The 22,715-nt window shown below is 33.3% G+C and overlaps 1 protein-coding gene across 5 annotated transcripts in view; it reads left to right on the forward strand.

Moving 5' to 3' along the window:
- The first annotated feature begins 521 nt into the window (after positions 1–521).
- LOC110456226 (transient receptor potential cation channel subfamily M member 2-like) overlaps positions 522–22,715 on the forward strand; it is a 75,135-nt gene continuing 52,941 nt past the window's right edge. For 4 of the 5 annotated variants that reach the window (XM_021506824.1, XM_021506823.1, XM_021506826.1 and 1 more), the window contains exons 1-4: positions 522–620; positions 5,320–5,502; positions 8,133–8,224; positions 10,713–10,763. In XM_021506824.1, coding sequence (XP_021362499.1) covers positions 5,359–5,502; positions 8,133–8,224; positions 10,713–10,763 — 287 coding nt within the window. In that variant the 5' untranslated portion in view covers positions 522–620; positions 5,320–5,358. The remainder of the gene's footprint in view (positions 621–5,319; positions 5,503–8,132; positions 8,225–10,712; positions 10,764–22,715) is intronic. The other variant, XM_021506827.1, reaches the window with a different exon arrangement.

The following is a 22,715-nucleotide window of genomic DNA, read 5'->3' on the forward strand; positions in this document are numbered from 1 at the left end:
GCATAAAGATATGAGATTTCCTGAATAATTAAGAGTTGAAAGTTAAACATGATAATCAACCATCACCAATTCGGGGATCAAACTCATAGCAGCCATGAGTTGGGAAAACCTTTCTGGGGGTAGGGGTGGGGGGTGGCGGTGTTCCAAATGTCCAGGGTGTGTGTGTGTATGTGTTCCATGTAAGGAAAAATTGAGGAAAATGGTGAAAATACATAATTTAAAAAAAATAAATCTCCAGGGGGGGGGGGGGGGGGGTATTTTGCCAAATAAGTAAATTCTGTTATAAAACACTTATTAATCTAGTACGATATGAATTTGTATGCTCTCTCCGGTAATAGGGTAGTGCTAATATTAATACCCGGCCTCATCTGCCCCGGCCGGCTGACGACGCAATATATAGAAAAAAATCTCTCGTCGTCAGAAAGCTACGTGATCGCAGCTAGCAATAGGCGATAACATTCCGTTTGAATTTTCAATGTTTACTCCTGTTGTTATAGCCGGTCTTTAGTAGTAATCTTTCAGTACTGTTTGCAGGTAAACCTAAGCGTCTAACAGATAGTGTATAGCGATTTATGTGGAGAGGAATGGATTGTTATTAACAAGTCAATCCGGCGACTTAGGTATGTATTGGCAATATTTACAATGTATGATGGGAACCATTCAATTAATCACATTTTAATAATATTATGTCCAAATATATATATATACTGTAGCAATACTTCATATTCACATTACATGTATAGCAACCTCGTGAATATATGTAAGTTAGAAACAACCTTTCACTTGAGGGATTGCATTGGAAGTTCAGACAAATAATGAATATATATATATATATATATTGTGTTGTGCAATAAGACCCGCCATCTGTTTTAATTATTATACATTTGTTTAGTTGGTAAGTCATATTTTTTTCAACAAGAACCACACCATGTAGATAGATTTGTATTGACCGAAACATGTTGGTCATTAGCATATATTAGCTGATAGGATGCTAAGGCAGGCATTCATTATAAATTGAAAAAAAAATGACTGTAGTACATATTTTGCCTATTTACTCATCCTGTGTGTTACAACACACTTATATATCCCTGTAAGATATAAAATATAATTGCTGTCTCTGGTAATTTAGTGGTAATCATTGTGAATCAACCACTGTTTAAATAAAAACAGCTGAATTATTCTTCAGGAAAACCCATCTAATTTTCATCACTTCTAATATTTACATGTGTATACAATTATTTAATCTGCCAAGATATAACAGATAATTTGATTCAATCCAAAAACACAATAAAACTATTATAGCTAAACTTAATGTTACACTTTTAAAATAAATATTAGTAAATAAAGCTTAAATACTTAATGTTTATCTCTCGTTATGGATTGACTGCTTTTGTACGTTACTGCATGTACTTACAAATTCACCCGTATTGACATCAGAAATGACACAATGATGTCATATGGTAATGTGACGTCACATTCACTGGTGACAATAAACATGACATCAAGGTGATGATGACATTAGATAAAGGGTTAGAGAAAAAACATCTTCATCAAAATTTCAAGTAATTATGAGTCTCACTTAAATTGAAACATCTATATGAACTATATGCATTTCATAAATCTGATATAAAGTGTTTTGTTTTAAAACATGATCCTGGAAATATTAAATAAATGGGTATGTTTTTTTTTTCTTTCGGGTATGTCATGTTGGCATCAATTCACACAGTGTCACTGCTCATTGTTATGTGTATACATATACCGGTAGTGTAGTCTGTTTTTAATTGTTTTCATTTCATGTTCCATTATTAAAATCAATCCTATACTGTTGGTTGATTGCAGTTGATATGGGGTCTAGTGACTATATGAAATACAATAGATTGCATATTTGGATATAAAACTTCTGTATATAGTTAGCATTCCTTTTAACTCAAAGCAAATCAACATCATGCATTTATTACCTGCATGACTGTTACCAAAATTGAAATGATCATAGATATAATAAAAAAAGATAATTTACCTTTGCTAGTAATTGTTTCTGTTGATTTCTTCTTAGGCTATATTTCATTAGGGTTTGATAATAACTTGCTCATTACAAAATTAATTTGCCCGGGGAAAATGTTTGCATTCATTATTCAATTTAGCAATTTTCTTTCCGGCATAATAACATTTTCCCAATGACAGTGAAAAAGAATTTTAAGATGTTATATTTATCGTTATACATATATGCAATTTGTAGTTACATATGTAAAGCAATAAATAAATAAATGTAATGCTGAAAAGTGCGACTATAGCTAATTACTATAGCAATGAATAAATACAACGTTGAAAAGTGTGACTATAGCTAATTAGTAATTACCTATAGTAATACTTTCCAGTGTTATATTTATTTATTGCTATACATATGTAATAATCTAATGACATACTTCTCATTGTTATATTCATTGCTATACATATGTAATAATCTAATGACATACTTCTCATTGTTATATTCATTGCTATACATATGTAAATATCTAATGACATACTTCTCATTGTTATATTCATTGCTATACATATGTAAATATCTAATTAGCCGTACATGACTTTGTGATCAAAACACAATGTTTGACCACAGACTTAGATAACAGGTCTTATTTCCTATACCGAAAAGGCAGTTGCCTTTCTCTCTAATCTATAATTCCGTGTTTTAACAGAGTATTTGAGATTTGGTATTTGATGAAAATCCTATGAAGATATCAATTTAATAAAAAATAGATTGCTTTATTATCTTTTAAAGTGCATTGTAGTTAATGAACCTTTCTTAATTTCTCTACCACATTTGAACATTTCAACACATGGTCCAAGTACCTGTACCGTAAAAGCTTTCTTGAAAATTTGCATGCATCAAAAAAGTTCGAAGTATTATACTTTTCACATTAAAAATAATGAAAATAATCTTTGAAATTTCATTTGAAAAGACTATCATCGAAACCTTGTAGTTCACATTTATTAGAACAATTTACAATAAAATCCAAGCAGTGTTTTTTGCCACCATGAGATGTATTTCACTATCATAAATAGAGCATGGACATTATCCATATGTAAAGAGTGCTCTGGGCTTTGGTGTGCTCTTGTTAAATTTTGATAATGCATGTCACACTCTCAGAGTGTATTGCAATTATAATTGTTTCCCTATATACACCTCTGTTTCCTTATATATTTGAATTGATTCCCACATGATTGCATCTATATATGTAAATAATTACTTGCAGTGAGCTTTGAATATAGTAAATCATTACTGGAATGACATTAAAGTGTATAATACTTAAAGCCTCGTTAAGATTTACACTTTTTACGTTTGATTAACATGAGATACAGTTACTCCGTTGTTGTGTCAACAGTTTTTATTTGTTTACATGTGGGCTGTACTATAACAGGTTATTGATCATTCCGATAACTCACACTATTGATTGTGATCTGAAGCATGACCTGTCTGTCTCCGTGGAATTGAAGATCCTGGCAAAGTGTTAAAATTACCATTTGGTTTTCACAAACAGTAAAGCACTGGCTGGCCTATAATACTCTGAACCAAAATATTTGCATATGATTTGTGAAAAGAAATTTTCCCCGCAATGAAATTGTCCATGTATATACTTAACATTTCTGCTAGCTGTAAACTGTAGTGAAACTTCAATATAATGGGACTGGTTATATACCAATGGTAAAACCTCAATATAATGGGACTGGTTATATACCAATGGTAAAACTTCAATATAATTGGACTGGTTATATAAAGATGGTAAGACCTCAATATAATGGGACTGGTTATATACCAATGGTAAAACCTCAATATAATGGGACTGGTTAATGGTTATATACAGATGGTAAGACCTTCATAATGGGACTGGTTATATACCAATGGTAAAACCTCCATAATGGAACTGGTTATATATCAATGGTAAAACCTCAATATAATGGGGCTGGTTATAAATCAATGGTAAAACCTCAATATAATGGGGCTGTTTATATACCAATGGTTAAGCTTCCATAATGGGACTCGTTATATACTGATGGTAGGACCTCAATATAATGGGACTGGTTATATATCAATGGTTAAACCTCAATATAATGGGACTAGTTATATACCAATGGTAAAACCTCTATAATGGGGCTGGTTATATACCAATGGTAAAACCTCCATAATGGAACTGGTTATATACCAATGGTTAAGCTTCCATAATGGGACTCGTTATATACTGATGGTAGGACCTCAATATAATGGGACTGGTTATATATCAATGGTTAAACCTCAATATAATGGGACTAGTTATATACCAATGGTAAAACCTCCAAAATGGGGCTGGTTATATACCAATGGTAAAACCTCAATATAATGGGGCTGGTTATATACCAATGGTTAAACCTACATATAATGGGGCTGGTTATATACCAATGGTAAAACCTCAATATAATGGGTCTGGTTATATACCAATGGTTAAACCTACATATAATGGGACTGGTTATATACCAATGGTAACACCTCCATAATGGGGCTGGTTATATACCAATGGTAAAACCTCCATAATGGGACTGGTTATATACCAATAGTAAGACCTCCATAATGGGACTGGTTATATACCAATGGTTAAACCTCATTATAATGGGACTGGTTATATACCAATGGTAAACCTCCATAATGGGACTGGTTTTATACCAATGGTAAAACCTCAATATAATGGGACTGGTTATATACCAATGGTAAAACCTCCATAATTGGACTGGTTATATACCTCGGTATAATGTTTATTTATGATTCTTAATTTCATGACAATATGATATCAAATGCATTAGTTTGACAAAGGAAATAGAAGTATTCGAAAGCTTGCAAAATAAGTTTCCAATTCCTGTGTGTGTTCAAAATAAACTTTGCCTTTACAATATATCATTTTGTAAAATTTTGTTACTCTCTTTGATCAAAACCTGGATCTTTCAAGGTTGAATGTTGTATAGATTATGTAGATACTGCGGTAATGGTGTAGTATTTAGTTTAACGTTGACACTGGCCAGTCACGTCAGTCCTTCCCTTTGTGTGCAACTGTGATTTAAATATTTCAATACAGTTTATCAATAGTTAGGAATTTCTTCTTGGCATTTATAATTATCGCCATTTTGATAGACCATTCTACTAGATGTTTCAGCAAGTGATAGAGGCGTTTAATCTGTCCATGACAATATTGGTCCTGGATTTACTAGTGATAACTAATTTCATTGGTATAATTTTCAAATTGATTGCACCCAAACATCATAAACAAGTTTTCATAATGTTATTTTTTGTTTCAGACGAAGCATGTTGAATGGGTGTGACTGACCTACTGACAAATGGCCCGTGTTGGTCCTTTTGGTCAGGAGATAGAGATGAATGAAGGCGAACCTCCAGATAAGAATGTGGGCTCCAGTATTGAGAGTCTACATTACATTGAAACAGCTGTCAGTGCTGATAATGTTGGTGCCGTTCCACCATTGGTAAGTGTATGTCTTGAGGGTCAAGAACCCTAATTATAAAATGTTCATTGAGTTTTGTCTTTGTAAAATTGTTTCAATTAATGTAATTTTTGCTATGATTGATTTTCTTTATCTAAGAAGATAGTTTGAAGAATGTGTTCAGAGATTATTAAGCTGTTAATTGATATTAGTTAAGATATTAAACTTTTACAGTAGAAAAAATAATACAATTAAAACAATATTTTACCTTTAAGCCAAACAAAAGCAATTTTGAAAATACATTGTACATGTATTAGGTTTGGTCAGTTAATTTGGAGGCATTTTTTCTCTAATATTTTGCATTCTTCTTATTTAAAGTTTTTGAAGCAGATATTCTGTTTTGACTATACTTGTTTTCACTGTTGATATAAAATATAGAGTAGGCGGGTTTTACAGGAACCACCATGGTCGGTGTAGTTTTTGTTTTTGAGACCTATGTTTATTATTTTTAAAAATGTGATTTTTCCACACCTTCCTGTGATATGGCCAAAAAACTAAATTGGTTACCTTTTCACAATTGTTTTTATACAATCAAGTAGTTTTTATGTGCTAGATACTTAATAATTTAGCTCCACAAAATTTGAATGATTTTACGTATATTTCTGATGTTCAGGGTAGAACTCGAGATCATCATCTACCAATGTGTTTTACATGCCATGTCATAAAGACAAACATTTTCAAAAAATCTTTTAGATATCAGGGATCCCTTACATGGAATCTTTTACCAAGTCACATTAGAAATTGTACTTCATTTTTAGAATTTAAGAGATCTGCAAAGCAATTTTACTTGAAATGATTTATGATTTCTTCCCTTATCCTGTATTTTATACATGTATATTTCTTAAAGTTGTAAATACTGTACATTTTATCATACATTGTATCTTGACCATATGTAAGATGAGCTTCATGCTCAATATGTTATCAAGAATAAATAAAAACTTTATTATATATTATATTAGCTCACCTGGTCCGTAGGACCAAGGTGAGCTTATGCCATACCATTGCATCCGTCCGTACGTAAACAATTTCTTTAAACGACTTCTTCTTCTTAACCACTGATTGGAATTCAACTAAATTTGACTGGAAGCATCCCTAGGTAGTGGAGATTCAAAATTGTACAAATGGTGGGGCTGACCCCCCAGGGGGCTGAGGGGCGGGCTAAAAGGGGGCAATTAGGCTATATTGCTACAAACAACTTCTTCTGTAGAACTATGCATTGGATATCGATCATATTTGATCAAAAGCATTTATGGGAAGCAGGAATTCAAAATTGTACAAATGGTGTGGCTGACCCCCCAGGGGGCTTAGGGACGGGGCCAAAAGGGTTATTTGGCTATATTGTTTTAAGCGTCTTCTTCTCGTGAACTGAGTGATGGATATCAGCCATATTTGACTGGAAGCATCTCTAGGTGGTTGGGATTCAAAATTGTACAAATGGTGGGGCTGACTCCCCAGGGGGATGAGGGGTGGGGCCAAAAGTTGGCAATTTGGCTATATTGCTATAAACGACTTCTGTAGAATATAGCATGGATATCGATCATATTTTGTCAAAAGCATTCCTCCCCCCCTCCCCCCTCCCCCCACCCCGTGCTAAAGGGTGGGGCCAAAAAAAGTTTATAACTTGGAAATAGTTGAGATTCCCACGGTATAACCATATATACAATTGTAGAGTATAAAGAGAAGAATGCACATTTGCTTCCAGTATGGCCTAGGGTCTGGACCCATCCTTTGGGACATTGTCCCTGGGTCATAACTTTGAAACGGTTGAGATCCCCACCCGCAGACTATAAATACAAATGCTGGACAAAAAGAGACGAATGTAGTCATGATATTATAATTGATCCTGGGGTCTGGCCACAACCCTAGGGATCTAGATTCTGAGTCACAGCTTGGAAACAGTTGAGATCCCCACCCCATAACCATACATTAAATTGCTGGGCATGAAAAATCTAATACAGACATACTACAGGAATTGGCATACGGGTCTGGCATATTCCCTTTGATTTCATTTGGAGAATATTTTGCCATGATTACTTAGATATCCAGGTGAGCGTTACAGGCCCTCTCGGCCTCTTGTTATATTATATTTATCATTATTATTGAGTACAATGTACAAAATGTACCATAGTTGCAAACATCATGTAGCTGTGCTCTGAAGACGGCCTCCCTTTGGCCGAAACATGTCAGCACTTAGGATGTAAATCAAACATTACATTTTGTACCGGATTCAGTGGTGTTGTTGCTCATCATTTCTGTTTACAAAATGTATAAGAATTCAAATTCAGTGTCATTTTAGATAAAATATTTTAGTATTCTATTACATGTGCCAATATTCTATAGAATATTGTATATACAGAAAGTTCTTAAATGCCTTACTTGTAAGTTTTTACCAATATACTGAAAAAAAATTGATATACAATTATATGAAATTTTCCATTATCAGTTGTCAATGATCTTCATAGTATTTACTGCCAAAATGTAATTACTAAGAATACCTTACTGGTAATTACTTGAAATCATTGTAACTTAATGATATATATATATATCATTACCAATAAATGCTTGTAACAATTTGAAGCAGATTAGAAATTTAAAAATTGTAATAATTGCAGAATGTCATCAGCAAGGAGGTGAAATGGATAAAGAACAACATAAGGAGGCGTCATTGTCGCCGCATTGTAGAGAAAGCACCAAAAACAGACCAGTAAGTGGTGATTTAGAAACTTTTCTTTTAGAATCTGGGTAGTTGAACTAAATAAGGTCACTGAGATTCTGGTTAGTGTGGTATGGTTGTTTATTAATCCTCATTTAGTTGTGACAGGCAAACCTAATACTGTGAAACTAATAACTCAATTAAAAAAATTGTTCACTCTCATTAATGAACTTTATATCCATTAATTGTTAGCTTAACTATGTGGAGTTAAAGCTTATTCTAATATTTGCAGTAACAATGAATTCCACAAAAATGGTGAAAGTTTAACTACACTGAACATTTAGTGGTACGATGTATTGTGATGAATACCGTAGTTTTAGTATAGAGAATGTCAACAAAATTTTACTGCTTTCTATCGTATTTTATGAATTTGCTTTGTTTTGGCACATAAAATAGTTAATCGCCATGAGAACCCTAATTAACACAAAAAAATGTGTCTATTTAGTATAAATCTCTTGAGGTCACCCGCCCTTTTATGATTATACAATATATATATACATCTCTAAATGCTGCCAGTTAATTAATGTTTATCTCTGAATGCCATCAGTCCTTTTAGTGCAAGAAGGCGAAGAAGGTAATTATAGAGAATGCCACTCTAATCGTATAAGTATTATAGGAGCATGAATGCAGATTCAAATTTTTCCCATTATCATATCAAATTCCTGGTAAAGTTATTCATAAATATTCCATTTCTACCAAAACCATCTGGTACATTAATTATCCTGGTTCTCTATTCACCTGGTTCATTATATCCTGATTCCCTGTTTAATTACCTGGTATATTACCCTGCATGGTTCCCTGTTTACCTGGTATATTAACCTGGTTCCATGTTTACCTGGTATATTACCTTGGTTCCATGTTTACCTGGTATATTACCCTGGTTCCCTGTTTATCTGGTACATAACCCTGGTTCCCTGTTTAATTACCTGGTATATTACCCTGGTTCCATGTTAACCTGGTATATTACCCTGGTTCCATGTTTACCTGGTACATTACCCTGGTTCCATGTTTACCTGGTATATTACCCTGGTTCCTTGTGTACCAGTACTGATCTTTGATCAGGTTTCAAGTTTACCTAGTTAATTATTTATGTTCTTTATACACCTGTTACATTATCCTTGATCCCTGTACACCTGGTAAATTAATTGTCCTGGTTCCCTGTTTACCTGGTACATTTTCCTGGTTTCCTGTTTATCTGGTTCAATTCATTATCCTGGTTCTCGGTTCACCTGGTTCATTATCCTGGTTCCCTGTTCACCTGGTAAGTTTTACCTGGTTTCCTGTGAACACCTGGTACATTTACCTGGTTCTTTGTGTCCCAAATACCCATCTAGATCCCCTGAATTCTTGTTCATTATTCTGATTCCATGCATGAACACCTGGTTTATTTCCCTGGTTCCCTTTTTACCTGGGTTATTATTCTGGTTCTTTATTGACATGGTATATTTTCCTAATTTTGTTGTTGGCATTTTTTACTGCTTGATGGTACCTGCATGTGATCAATGTAATAAGTAAAAAAGACATTTGATTTGTACTTTCGTGTAAAGAGTTCACTTTCAGTAAAGTTCTGGTGAATCATTATCAAGACAAATACCTGCTGCCTCAGAAATAGTTCATTTGGTGGGTTCATCTCCTTGGGGAAAATAGATTTAACTGTTCACTGATAATATAGGCATGGACACAGCTGTATATTGCTGACTAAATACTAAATATAAAGTGTTGGCCACTATCCAGTAATGACTATATCTAGAGATTCACAGATCCATGCACTTTGTTTGATTTGTGCACGCATGTAGCAGATAGTGATACATGATGTATTATTTATTTCAAATCTGATCTAATAATTAAGTTTTTAGGATTTTTTTTAAGTCACCACTTGTACTACATGTAATGAACTAAGTTATAAACTGACCAATACATTAGCATGCTGAATATTATTTCTTCAATAAGTTTGGCTGTGGTAGCAATTGACAAAAGTATACTGTACTAAGTGGCTTGTTCCATGGTGTTCAACAAGGCAATGCATGCTTAATGACAGAATTTCAGTGGAAAATTTGCAGCACAAAGTGAACTGTGGTCGTAATTGTTAAGGATTGATACATTACCTCTTAATTTTATTATTGACCAATGAGATCATTTCCCCAGGGTGTAACCCATTAGCCTGTAACCAAAAAAGTCTACCATCTACTAGCAGGTTAATCTATCTGATGAGCAAGTTCCAGGGATTGAGGAAAGTTTTAAATGTTGTGGGAAAATATATTTCCTGGGTTTGCTTTAACTTTGTCGCTCTACATTGTTAAAAAAAGTAGTCACAGAGAACCTAAAATATGTTGAAGTTACATTTCTTATGTTCCTTTATGATTTTATTGCTTGCTTGAGTAACACCATTTGAAGAGGCTATATTTTAATATAGTGTTAACTCTGTATAATAACTTCACTTGACCTGGGTGTATTACTTGTTGCTGGCCTCCTCTCACAGGCTGCCACCCCTACGTATACCGAACAGTATAAAGTCACAGGAGACAGCTGGGTAAGACAACACTCGTCACCTAGCTTGTACACCATTTACTTACCTCAATATTTGTAGAATTCAAAACAAGCTTTTAAATACACTGTGCCAAAATTCTAACTAGTGATTTGATATGATTTTATTTGGACAAAAAAAATATAAATGAAATTTAAACAATATTATTTGAACATGTTTATACAGGATCATAACAAGGCTATTTATTCAGTATCTGTAGAAGTGTAATAGTTGGGACAGTTCAGTATTGAGCCAAATTCATTTCAAGAAGTCACATACAATGTATGTCATGAGCCAAATTCATTTCAAGAAGTCACATACAATGTATGTCACAATACCTCATCTAACACACTATTGAAGACCCCAGCTCCCTTTGTCATGTTCTTCAACACAGTTGTCATTTTCATTCAACTATTGTAAGTCTGTCTGTTTTGTAGGTGAAAAAAGCGATGTGTTGGTCATGACCTTATTGGTGTCATCCTGTTTAATTTGTTGTCACATGTCCAGGACATATCCAGTACAGGTTTCCATTGAATTTCCTGGATAGCTTGATATTTTTAATAACCTAGCAAAGTTAATCTGAAATTGCATCACATTATTGACCTGTTAAGTTAATGTACTTAGTTTTCTCATTTAGAGCTAATGTAACGTAGATTTCTCATTAAGAGTCAATGTACTTAGTTGTCTCATTTAGAGTTAATGTACTTAGTTGTCTCATTTAGAGTCAATGTACTTAGTTGTCTCATTAAGAGTTAATGTACCTAGTTGTCTCATTTAGAGTTAGTGTACTGTAGTTGTCTCATTTAGAGTTAATGTACTTAGTTGTCTCATTTAGAGTCAATGTACTTATTTGTCTCATTNTCTTCTATGTAATAACCATGTGTTAAAGTTTTTCTCAAAGTAAAAACATAAAAACCTGGCATTTTATAAGTGACTGGTTAGAAATTGGCTCAGTGTATCCCTACACTGCTGCACCTGTTTATAAGAACACTTGCTATAAATAGAAAGACCGTAGGAGGCTAGATTTATAATAAAATATTTGTTGTAACCTTTGTCTGAGGATCTGACAAACAGCTATATATGACCATGGTTGATAATATTTGTACAACAAATTTTATCACCAAGGATGTGAAAACTTGCAAAAGTTTGAGAAAAGCATTCTCAGACAATAATGAGTACCACCTCATGATCATGAAGGTACAAGCACTCCCTATATGTTCTTCCTCACAGAACTACTGCTACCATTATACAGTGGGACATTATATACTTCTGACGTTTTAGAATTGTTTGCAAAGTATTCGGAAGGATTTCAGTGCAAACCTGCTGCAATTAATTAAATTGCTTTCTATGCCTTTTTTTCTGATCTTCTGCTTTGATTATTTAGTATTTTATTCCCAATCTTTTTTCTGATTTTCTGCTTTGATTATTTTGTATTTTATTCCCAATCTTTTTTCTGATTTTCTGCTTTGATTATTTTGCATTTTATTCCCAATGAAATGGTCTTGCTTTATAAATTTATTTAAGGAAGTCATGCCTACTTGTTTAAACATGTGATCCAATTTCAAAGACATAGTCCTGAAAACTACTAAAACTAGAATAATAAAAAAGTAACTCAATGCCAAAAACAGTAGGAAATATGTAACTGGTTATTAAGTCACAACTTCAAATGTGTGTGGGTTAATTCCAACTGATCTCTCTACAAACTGTGCCATTGGCCATGCATGTCGATAAAGTTTTGTGATATCCTCTATATTTAACAGGTGAGAATGTTGACAGAAGCTTAATTGAGGACAATTATAGAAATTAACCTGAAACATGATAGTTTCTTTATTCATTCAGTTCAAATTATGTGCAAGGTATACGTACGAACAGCAATTATTTAATTTAGAACTCGAGTTGAAAGGTTGCAGCTTGTGATTGTCAAAAAGAATTGTTTATCTTAGCAACATTAACGTCACCCGCCATTGTACAATGTAAGAACCATATGTGTCATTAATTCACTTCCATATTTATGTAAAAAAGAAGTATGTGATTCATTGCAATATAAAATTTTAATCAATGTAATAAAATTATACACCTCTAATAATACTTTCTTGGGGTGATCATTTTAGTCCTTCATAACATTAAAAAAAAAAATTGATTAGCTTGCTTTAGTACTACCACGGTATTTGAAAACAAATATCTTCATATTCATTCATTAATGAATGACCTATTAGATTAGCACTACCAGTAAGTACAATGATTGGGTCACTGTTAAACTAGACACACATATATAGTACCAGCAGTATTGCGACAATGTATATGTGTATTACCTGTGAATGTCGGGGGATACATGAAAAATTCACGGGCTGAAACTCCAGCAAGGAAATACGACCAGGGAGTAAAACACAGTACAGTTCTCAGCATAATTCATTTAGGTCATAACGACTGATGATTATTCGAGACTATAAATACCCTGAGTGTAGTAGACTAGAACTCAGATCAAGTCAATAATTGTTAGTACAATGTGCAGTGTTACTGTAGGGGTTGTATTTAATATACTGCCGTGCTGATCAGTTCTGTTTGAAGTAAACACATGAGGTGTTTCTGTACATGTGCAGTGTTGTGAGGCCTATCCTTTGTACTTGTTTAGGGAAGTGTTGTGGCTATTGTCTGATCAGCAACTGTACCGACAAATTTTTAACAATTGAATTCTAATTGAAACTTCAAACTTCATTAATAAAACACTAAATCATCCCACTCTGTTTCTATTAGTAAGCATCCGGTAGAGTACAGCCTGGGACTGGGTAAAAACAGCTAGAATAACATCAACTCTGCTACTAAAAATATTTACAATAAAGTTGTCAGACAAGTGTTCATAACAAATGTGTAGGTGATTGTTTTATAATTCTTACTCCCGGTTTATAATCAACCTTATATATATATATATAATGGATCAGATCAATTTTAAGGCACAATATTTTGGTGATGCACTATAGCACAGTCCTTACATAATTGTGATTACACACCTTTTATAATACGTAGTCATTCTTGTTTATCATATAACATAATTTTTGGAGATCAATAACTGTTTGTACAGTAAAACCTTGTTATACTGCCATCATTTTTCAAAAGAAATTTCGGTGTTAAAAAAAAGGTTTGGCAATAAATTGAGGGAAAGATATAAAGGAATGCTTAAGAAAGGGAGAATGGGACCTTGAAATATGTTGGTGGTATGTGAGGTGGCAAATGAAACAATGTTTCTTATTCCTTAGGGGCATTAAATGGAGGTTTTACTGTATGTTGATGTTCGAAATGACCCATAGCAAAACTTTTAAGAAGACAGATTTTTTTTTTTTACAAGGGAACATGAAACGGCGCGTCTAATTACCCAATACTACCCAATACCACCCAATACTACCCAATACTACCCAATACCACCCAATACTACCCAATACTACCCCATACGACCCAGTTATGAACCAAATACTTCTTTATTACTGTGAAATATCACCTTTGTAGACGTTATTTACTTCCATCTGCCATATTTTATCGGGAAATATGCGATTTGGTGCCGAAAACATCACCGAATTGCCGTGACTATGACCCAATACTACCCCATACCACCCAATACTACCCCATACGATCCAGTTATGAACCCAATACTTCTTTATTACTGTGAAATATCGCATTTCTTGAAGTTATTTACTTCTATATGTCACATCCTATCTGGACATATGCGATTTGGTGCAGAAAACATCACCGAAATGCCGTGACTAGGGGTTCGACGATTTACAGGAACGGGCAGGATCGGGCAGAAAACTATTAATTATTATATATACATTGATGAATATATATATTTAATTAGATACATTTAAGTATCATTATCGGGTATAAGATATATTTGATAAAAGAATTGCAATTACATGATACTATATTAATTCTATTCATGTCATAAAATGGTGTTATTAAGATCATATATATAAATTTAGCAGGAAATATTTAGAAAATTTTAAATTACTTTTCATAAATGTTAGTTATTCAATTTTGTTAAACATAACAGTATCAATTATATAACAATGCTGGAGAAGAACCTTCAGTTAAATTAGATACTCAAATACTACGAAATTCAAAAAGTATATGGATTGTATATGATTCGAAGTCCTTTCAATTACTTGATTAACTCACAGATAGTCTGTTTTGGACAAGCTAGATATTTTTTCCATATATAGTTCCCTGACCAATCTTATGAAGGGTAGACGAGTAGGTTGTCATTAAGTAATGTAAAAATTAAATAGATTAATAAAAGGAATTACGTTACGCTTCTTATACATCAATCCAGAGACGTATATATTACATTACGTAATATATACGTCTTTGATCATCCGAAAGCAAAATACTAAATGACATGAAAACTTGATTCGACTCCAAGAGATACTGTATACACATATACTTTATTCAACTCGTTGGCCATCTCAAGTAAATGTGATCTCTATAGATACATGGTAGATACCGTGATGTTGCAATTTTATTTAACATCTAAGTCCGTGATCTAAATCACAGTTACAGGTAAATATATATATTATAATTTAATTTTATAATGTCTTCCGAGGAATTACAAATTCCACTTGCAAACCACTTATATAATATGTACAGAAGACGTAGCAGTCTATGTGATTAGTTATAATTTTAAACAGTGTCTTGTAAGCCATTTTAGGCTGAACATCATATACAATTACATTTTCTATTTAATGCATTTGTTAAATATGATACCAGGTGTCAATCAGAAACATTTTTTTATGAAAATAATCTTCCGTTTAAATATAATTAGCTACTAGTTAGTGTGAATTTAGCAGACCTCGCTGGAAGGGGGCTCCCCAACCCTTGGAAATCTAAATTTCACTACAATGTAGAACTAGGAAATTATTCATTTTATTTATCACCATTGTTATTGTTTTTTTAAAGACATCATGTTTTAAGGCAGTAAATATAAAAGAAACCTTTTAACTATTATAGTATGTAATATGTAAGGACAAAATCCAGGAGTTTGTTAGGTAGGGGCTGTCCCAATCACCTGCTCTCTGGATTGGCACATGTGATAGTTTGTTTTAATTTATTAATGTATTATGTATAATAGCTGTTCTTAACAAAATTATGATATTATAAATTATGTAACTATATGTGTTTATACTGTGTAACTATATACTTGTACGATGTAATTGTGATATATGACACTATAATAAACAAAATTGACTTGACTTGACTTAACTATATATATATATATATATATATTGGATATGCAATGACGACGAAAACGGAGATAAATTTTGAATAGAATTGGCAAATAGAGGATTTCCCCCAAAATTACTTGTAGTCAACTAAATTAGAACAAATGTTTAAATAATTTTATTATGCAATGAACGTTATAAACGTATTGACGTACATGAACATTCTACGGATTTTTTTTTATTTATAACAACTATCGATATAATATGTATAAATATAGATTTGTTCCAATATATACTAAAGATACATGGTCGTGAAAAGTAAATCTACTCTTACTAAATACTCGTCAAATTTATTTAAACAAATTTAAGTCTTTAAAAACATCAAGTTATATGAATGCATAACCACGGACTTTATCTAATTCCGTGTACAATATCTAATTTTAAACATAAACTTAGTCCCGTGCAATTGAATAGATTCTTGATATATGAAATCCATTTAAAATCAGCGAAATCATTTTTATGTAAATTCAGCATAAGCTTGTACATTATACTAGACAATTTATTTTCACCTGTAATTAGTTTATACCAAAACATTATCATTCTAGATTTAATTTCAATATCCAGCGAGTACCTACCCGTTTCACCATATACCATTATATTTGCTGTGGAGCTACGTATGTTTAAAATTCTTTAACAAAACTGTACACGTAATTTCTCAATCATATTGGTATTTTCAAACCCCAAAATTACTTTTTGAAACGTATATAGATATTAAAGCATGAAGGATAAATATATTTTCAGTTGTAGAGTAGCCTTTCCTAAAACCAGCTTGAACATTGGAACAAGAAGTCTATTGTCTACTATTACGGAATTAGATAATCAGTTTTGACCACATCGGCCTTTGAAAAAAAATGAAACTTAAAGCGTTTCACCGTGTTTCTTTCTTCTTTACATATACAATTAATATACAGTATCGTTTTTCTATAACAGATAAGGCCTAACAATCCAACATATGGACTTCAATATTTATTTACGTAAAACACGTATTTCAATTAACTTATATTTACATATAGAATAATATTTAATTTTCAGATTGATGTCCCTTTTTTGAGTTGGAAAATTGCGTATTTTCTTTTTTTTAAGATCGTAGACGTGATCGGATTGTAATCTACACATTGACACCAATTAATTCACTCAAAATATATTCATGCTATTTATTAAGAGTTGAGTATAAGTTGTGAAGTTATTAAAATTTAGATATCATAATGTCATTTCCAATATTTCAGGTGCTATTACATCGCAGTAACAAGGTCATATATATAAATGAGAAAATAACTCAGATACGAATTTATTATATATGTAATATAGTAGTATTGGGTAGTATTGGGTGGTATTGGGTAGTATTGGGTAATTAGACGCGCCCACATGAAACATTTTTTTTTTCTTTTTTGTTTCGGTTTTTATTCCTTGTGTAATTTTGGTTCTCTTTCTTGTTATCAGTTTCAGGTTTCTCTTACAGCAATGTTTAAATTCACCAATAAATGACTTTACACACTAGTTATATTTCACCATACATTAGCTAATTCTTTGATAGTATACTTGACCAAATATTGATGGAATTATATGGCCATTTACTCAGAGTATAGGACACAGATACAAAGAAACAGTTCCATAGTCTCTTCATGTGTTTTTGTCATTTTGATAACCCTATATCCTTTAAAATAATTCCTGATTTTGAAAAAAGAAATTTAAATGTAAAATGCCAAGGTCAGGGCAAGCGGTCAATTATCAAATCATCATAAAGCTTAAGCTTGTTATACAATGTTCTGCACCTTTCTGTTCATTAAATGATGTCTGATAATAAGTTAGATTTTCATCAAAATTACAGAAGCTTCAGATGTTTGAGAATAATCAGTTTTAAGTATGCCTATAGTGTTATTGAGCTGGAAACAAGGGAAACTTCAGAAGCTTAATATCCATCCTAGCTTATGTTGAACTTTGACCTCTAGGAAAGTCCCAAACTTGACATGTGACTATCCATAATTGATCATGGGAAGCAAAAGGTTGCATTTCAGTAGCCATCACACTTACGAGGTATATGCCAAAATATATTTAAGTGTTAAAGAAATACATTCATTTTGAATTAACCAATCAGAAGCAATGAGAACATCTTTGACTTGATCAACTAAAAAAATATAACTACATATATATGACACCTTCAGATCAGCTACAACATTTTTCACCTGCTGTCAAATGTTTATTTTTTGAGCAGTTGCCTTTCATGATATACATATACTTAGGTACCGGAAAATGACAAGATTAAACATAACAAAAACAAAAGCTTTTTTCAAAAACTTTGTTAAAAGTTATAAATAAACTAACTATAGGTTTCAAGGTCAACTGCAACAAATTCCAGCCATGGCCACACATTTTTTAAAATGTACAAAAATCATCTGAATTTTCAAATTGTGATCTCATGCACTTTTATCACAGACATAACTCATATATCAGGAGGTCTTTGTTGTATAGCATGAACAAGTTGCTATGTAACACTACGAGCCCTTGCTGCTTCAGCCGTTCATTAACACCTACCTATATAATGTATCTTTATTGGCTTTAAAGTAAATAATTTAAGTCATGCGCCAAGTAGAAAAAAAGGTGTTTATCAAACATGATGTATGCTTTAGAAGCGACACATCTGGGTTGTGTGGTACAGCCATGGATTATACATTAAATGATTACTTTAGGAGCGACACATCTGGGTTGTGTGGTCCAGACAGGTAATATACATTAAATGATTACTTTAAAAGTGACACATCTGGGTTGTGTGATACAGCCATGTATTATACATTAAATGATTGCTTAAGAAGCGACACATCTGGGTTGTGTTGTACAGCCAGGTATTAGCCATAAATGATTACTTTAGAAGCGACATATCTGGGTTGTGTGGTACAGCCATTTATTATACATTAAATGATTGCTTAAGAAGCGACACATCTGGGTTGTGTTGTACAGCCAGGTATTAGCCATAAATGATTACTTTAGAAGCGACATATCTGGGTTGTGTGGTACAGCCATGTATTATCCATTAAATGATTACTTTAGAAGCGACACATCTTGGTTGTGTGGTACAGCCAGGTATTATCCATAAATGATTAATTTAGAAGCGACACATCTGGGTTGTGGGTAACAGCCATGTATTATACATTAAATGATTGCTTTAGAAGCGACACATCTGGGTTGTGTGGAACAGCCATGTATTATACATTAAATGATTACTTAAGAAGCGACAAATCTGGGTTGTGTGGTACAGCCATTTATTATACATTAAATGATTGCTTAAGAAGCGACACATCTGGGTTGTGGGTAACAGCCATGTATTATACATTAAATGATTGCTTAAGAAGCGACACATCTGGGTTGTGTTGTACAGCCAGGTATTAGCCATAAATGATTACTTTAGAAGCGACATATCTGGGTTGTGTGGTACAGCCAGGTATTATACATTAAATGATTACTTGAGAAGCGACACATCTGGGTTGTGGGTAACAGCCATGTATTATACATTAAATGATTGCTTTAGAAGTGACACATCTGGGTTTTGTGGTACAGCCATGTATTATGCATTAAGTGATTACTTTAGTAAGCTATACAGGGATTATGTTTGTAGCTTTACCATACTCACACACACACACACACACACACTTAATTATGGCACACAGACTCTTTTAACAAAGGACAATACATGGCATGCGATTTCATGATTTGTCGCTATAAGAAAATATAGACTTTAGTTCTTTTATAGCAGTTATGAAACAAGGCTTATTTTCCTTTTGTATGAAATACTCTTATTAGCCTACATGGATGTGTGCCCTTGGGTTGTACAGCCATGTATTATACATTAAATGATTACTTGAGAAGCGACACATCTGGGTTGTGGGTAACAGCCATGTATTATACATTAAATGATTGCTTAAGAAGCGACACATCTGGGTTGTGTTGTACAGCCAGGTATTAGCCATAAATGATTACTTTAGAAGCGACATATCTGGGTTGTGTGGTACAGCCAGGTATTATACATTAAATGATTACTTTGGAAGCGACACATCTGGGTTGTGTGGTACAGACAGGTATTATACATTAAATGATTACTTGAGAAGCGACACATCTGGGTTGTGGGTAACAGCCATGTATTATACATTAAATGATTACTTTGGAAGCGACACATCTGGGTTGTGTGTAACAGCCATGTATTATACATTAAATGATTGCTTAAGAAGCGACACATCTGGGTTGTGTTGTACAGCCAGGTATTAGCCATAAATGATTACTTTAGAAGCGACATATCTGGGTTGTGTGGTACAGCCAGGTATTATACATTAAATGATTACTTGAGAAGCGACACATCTGGGTTGTGGGTAACAGCCATGTATTATACATTAAATGATTGCTTTAGAAGCGACACATCTGGGTTGTGTTGTACAGCCAGGTATTAGCCATAAATGATTACTTTAGAAGCGACACATCTAAAGTAATCATTTAATGTATAGTACATGGCTGTACCACACAACCCATATGTATGCTTTAGAAGCGACACATCTGGGTTGTGTTGTACAGCCAGGTATTAGCCATAAATGATTACTTTAGAAGCGACACGTCTGGGTTGTGTGGTACAGCCATGTACTATACATTAAATGATTACTTTAGCAGCAACACATCTGGGTTGTGTGGAACAGCCATGTATTATACATTAAATGATTACTTAAGAAGCGACAAATCTGGGTTGTGTGGTACAGCCAGGTATTATACATTAAATGATTACTTAAGAAGCGACAAATCTGGGTTGTGTGGTACAGCCAGGTATTATACATTAAATGATTACTTTGGAAGCGACACATCTGGGTTGTGTTGTACAGCCAGGTATTAGCCATAAATGATTACTTTAGAAGCGACACGTCTGGGTTGTGTGGTACAGCCATTTATTATACATTAAATGATTACTTTAGGAGCGACACATCTGGGTTGTGTGGTCCAGACAGGTAATATACATTAAATGATTACTTTAAAAGTGACACATCTGGGTTGTGTGATACAGCCATGTATTATACATTAAGTGATTACTTTAGAAGCGACACATCTGTGTTGTGTGGTACAGCCATGTATTATCCATTAAATGATTACTTTAGAAGCAACACAACTGGGTTGTGTGGTACCCCCATGTATTATACATTAAATGATTGCTTAAGAAGCGACACATCTGGGTTGTGTGGTATAGCCAGGTATTATCCATAAATGATTACTTTAGTAGCGACACATCTGGGTTGTGTGGTCCAGACAGGTAATATACATTAAATGATTACTTTAAAAGTGACACATCTGGGTTGTGTGGTACAGCCAGGTATTATACATTAAATGATTACTTAAGAAGCGACAAATCTGGGTTGTGTGGTACAGCCATGGATTATATATTAAATGATTACTTTAGAAGTGACACATCTGGGTTATGTGGTACAGCCATTTATTATACATTAAATGATTACTTAAGAAGCGACACATCTGGGTTGTGTTGTACAGCCAGGTATTAGCCATAAATGATTACTTTAGAAGCGACATATCTGGGTTGTGTGGTACAGCCATGGATTATATATTAAATGATTACTTTAGAAGTGACACAGCTGGGTTGTGTGGTACAGCCATGTCTTATACATTAAATGATTACTTTAGTAGCGACACATCTGGGTTGTGTGGGACAGACAGGTATTATACATTAAATGATTACTTAAGAAGCGACACATCTGGGTTGTGTGGTACAGCCATGTATTATGCATTAAATGATTACTTTAGTAAGCTATACAGGTATTATGTTTGTAGCTTTACCATACACACACACACACACACACACACACTTAATTATGGAACACAGACTCTTTTAACAAAGGACATTACATGGCATGCGATTTCATGATTTGTCGCTATAAGAAAATATAGACTTTAGTTCTTTTATAGCAGTTATGAAACAAGGCTTATTTTCCTTTTGTATGAAATACTCTTATTAGCCTACATGGATGTGTGCCCTTGGGTTTGTAAATGTGGGGTTGGACCAGAGTGCTTGTAGTAAACCCAGAGTGTTGGGAAGAAGACCCTATACATTTTCACGTATAATCAAATCAATGATAGGGTAGTTCATTTTCCACGGTGTCACTTAACCAATACCAAAGATTAACCTCCAAATTTGAGTGTGTAACATGTGCACAAGATTTTCAAATACATATGAATATAGATACTTATTCCATATGTTATAAGTTTTCTCCAAATTTCATTCAGTTTTATTAACTAAGACATAAATATCTTTCCCTTGAATTCCAAGTAGCAAACAGATTTGGTTATATAACTTTCCTACAGGTTGTGAAATGAATTACTTCGATCTTCGAGCCAATATGGCAAATGTACAAAAACGTCAAATGTCCAATTAATACCAATATATTCCCTTAAAGGGGTAGGTCGGGGAAAAAATGTCATATTTGCTAAAATGGCATACACATGTTTGAAATACCTTCTTATGAAATATACCCATTCAAATTTTGCTGAAATTCAGTCCCTAAGAGTAAAAATTATAATTATATTAAAGAAATCCTAAATCGTCATCTGACAGTCTAAAACTCTCAATTGACCAAGATCAGTGATGTAATTTTACCGCACGCGCATCATCAACAAGGCCAGATGTAAACATCGGGGCGAAAGAAAAAGATGC

Source organism: Mizuhopecten yessoensis, unplaced genomic scaffold (genome assembly GCF_002113885.1).
Source record: "Mizuhopecten yessoensis strain PY_sf001 unplaced genomic scaffold, ASM211388v2 scaffold8573, whole genome shotgun sequence".
NCBI classification, from domain to species: domain Eukaryota; kingdom Metazoa; phylum Mollusca; class Bivalvia; order Pectinida; family Pectinidae; genus Mizuhopecten; species Mizuhopecten yessoensis.